At 40.5% G+C, this 2,764-nt stretch overlaps 1 protein-coding gene across 1 annotated transcript; it reads right to left on the reverse strand.

Annotated features, from left to right (window-relative positions):
- Window positions 1–1,971: 1,971 nt before the first annotated feature.
- Window positions 1,972–2,556, reverse strand: LOC103408245 (glycine-rich cell wall structural protein 2-like). Its single transcript, XM_070812661.1, has one exon. The coding sequence runs from the start codon at window positions 2,554–2,556 to the stop codon at window positions 1,972–1,974; it is 585 nt and encodes a 194-aa protein (XP_070668762.1).
- Between the last annotated feature and the right edge of the window lie 208 nt (window positions 2,557–2,764).

Genomic DNA, 2,764 nt, shown 5'->3' on the forward strand with positions numbered 1-2,764 from the left:
ACCGTCGTAGGCCACTGAAGCTCAAGGGAAAATTTTATAGGACGGCAATAAGGCCAGCGATGTTGTATGGCATAGAATGTTGGGCGGTGAAGCATCAACACGTACACAAAATGGGTGTAGCGGAGATGAGGATGCTTCGTGGGATGTATGGGCACACGAGAAAGGATAAGATTGGGAATGAGGATATCCGAGGTAAAGTAGGAGTAGCCAAAATTGAAGGAAATATGAGAGAAAATCGGTTCCGGTGGTTTGGACATGTGCAAAGAAGGCCTACTGACGCTCCGGTTCGAAAATATGACTACGGGACAGAGGTTCAGGGCCGAAGAGGTAGAGGAAGACCTAGGAAAACTTTGGAAGAGACCCTAAGAAAAGACTTGAGTACTTGGATCTAACGGAGGACATGACACAAAACCGATCGCAATGGCGTTCTAGGATTCATATAGCCGACCCCACTTAGTGGGAAAAGGCTTTGTTGTTGTTGTTGTTGTTGTTTATCAAATATTATTTTCTCTATTTTTAAATACGTTCAAAACATCTTAAGATGCGCGTAGTGTTGGTTATAAAAAATGTCTTTCACACGCGCATAATAATGTAATTCGATTAGTTGTCAAATGATTATTTTTTTTTCTTCGAACAAACAATATTATCTACACTAAGGAGGAGGGGGTGAGCTTAGCCTCACATTGAGTTAGCAATAATGTGATTCAATCAGTTGTTTATTAAATATTATTTTCTCTATTTTTAAACACGTTTAAAACATCTTAAGAGCAGCGTACCGCCGGTGACAAAAAAAGTCTTCCACATGTGTACAATAATGTGATTTAACCAGTTGTATTATTTTCTCTATTTTTAAACACTTAAGAGGCAGATAGTGCCAATTATAAAAAAAGGCACTTGTCAAATGATCGTTTTTTTCAACAAACAATGTTTTCTACACCAAGGAGGAGGGCTGGGCTTAACTTCACAATGAGTTAGCAATAATGTAATTCAATCAGTTGTTTATTAAATATTTTTTTCTCTATTCTTAATGTAAATTCAATAGAATGTAGATGGAAATTAAAAGACCGATTTTATTATGTGAATTTAACTGCTTTGATTGGTTCATGAGGTGTTTCTTCTAGCATGTTCGAATATTATTCATTTACTTCAAATATTTGACTTTCTTTTTGTCATAAAAAAAATTATTGAAGCAATTAACCCATATAAATACATTTAAAACGTGTAAGTCGAGCGTAGCACGCCGTGGTTAAAAAAATATCTTCTGCATGCGCGTGAGTGTGTGCATAAAGGTTAGTTCTCAATTATTCAAGCTATACACAGTAAGAGTTAGGTCGAGACGAAAATTGACCTCGTAACATGCAAAGTTTTTCTAGTGTCTATCTAGTGAGAAGGTGCACAAACTAGTGATCGATTTATTCGGTTTAACCATGCATCTAAGAATCAAACGGTCTCAAAACCTAACAAAACGTCTGTTTAGTTGACTCAGCATTTTATTCTTAAAACATATGCAGTGTGACATTATGTATCTCTAAGTTATAAAACCATTTGTCATCATACATTTTGTGTAACATTGTTTGCTTGTATATCATATGTTTTAGAGATTTTTGTTTAAATACAAATAATATTTTCTCTTGAGACGTAATGAGTTACAAAGGAAGGCCTATTGAAGAAGGACAGCCTATTCACCCGGCCAAATGTAGTATTATTCTCAAACAACAGTAATATTCAAAATAAGTAGAATCCGGTCTATAGAGTTTATCAAAAGAAATAGAGCTTTTTATTAATAATATGGTAAGAGTAACTATGTAATACCGTGTTGTTCAATATCGAAGAGTGACATGCACGTATGCAACATCCACCACCACGTATGCACAAGTGTTGGTGAAACTGAGCATGTTATTTTAGTTACGAACGGCAAAGGTGATAAACTATTTAACAATGGAATAACTCATATAATTAATATGATCATGTTCATGGTGAACCCCCACCTCCTTTACCATATCCGGACCCATAACCTGACCCGTAACCAGAGCCACTACCACCACCATGGCCGCCTCCACCACCACCGCCACCTCCTTCGCCACCGCCACCACCGCCACCTTTACCACCTCCACTACCGTAGCCACTTCCACTTCCATAACCGGATCCATAACCTGACCCACTTCCTCCACTTGAGCCTCCACCACCACCGCCACCTCCCCCACCTCCACCTCCACCTCCACCTCTTCCTTTGCCACCACCAGACCCATAACCAGAGCCACTACCGGACCCATATCCAGACCCATAACCACCCTTTTCACCATATCCACCGCCACCGCCCCCTCCTTCACCTCCACCGCCTCCGCCTTCAGTACCATACCTTGAACCACTCCCATACCCATGTCCCAAACCATGCCCAAACCCCGACCCAGAAGTTGAACTGCCCCCTCCAGCACCTCCGCCGCCGCCACCGCCACCACCGGTACCCCTAATGGCCTTTGGTGATCTAGCAGCAAAGGAGAGCTCCACAAGGAGCAAAACCAAGAGCGCAGCACCAATGACCCTAGTGCTGGCCATACTCAAACTTCAAAAACGTAATGTGGATTGGTTAAGATCGTTCTTGAGATCAATGTGACAATATAAGTGTAATGTGTTGATTGAGACTTGTGGGTGAAGTATAACTTGAGAAACCAAATACTTTGTGAGTAGACAAGGTTAAGGTGAGGTCTCTATATATAGGCATCAGAAAGCTATGGCACTATCCCAACTTTGTTGACATTAACAT

The sequence above is a fragment of the Malus domestica genome, chromosome 02, assembly GCF_042453785.1.
Source record: "Malus domestica chromosome 02, GDT2T_hap1".
Classification (NCBI taxonomy): Eukaryota; Viridiplantae; Streptophyta; class Magnoliopsida; order Rosales; family Rosaceae; genus Malus; species Malus domestica.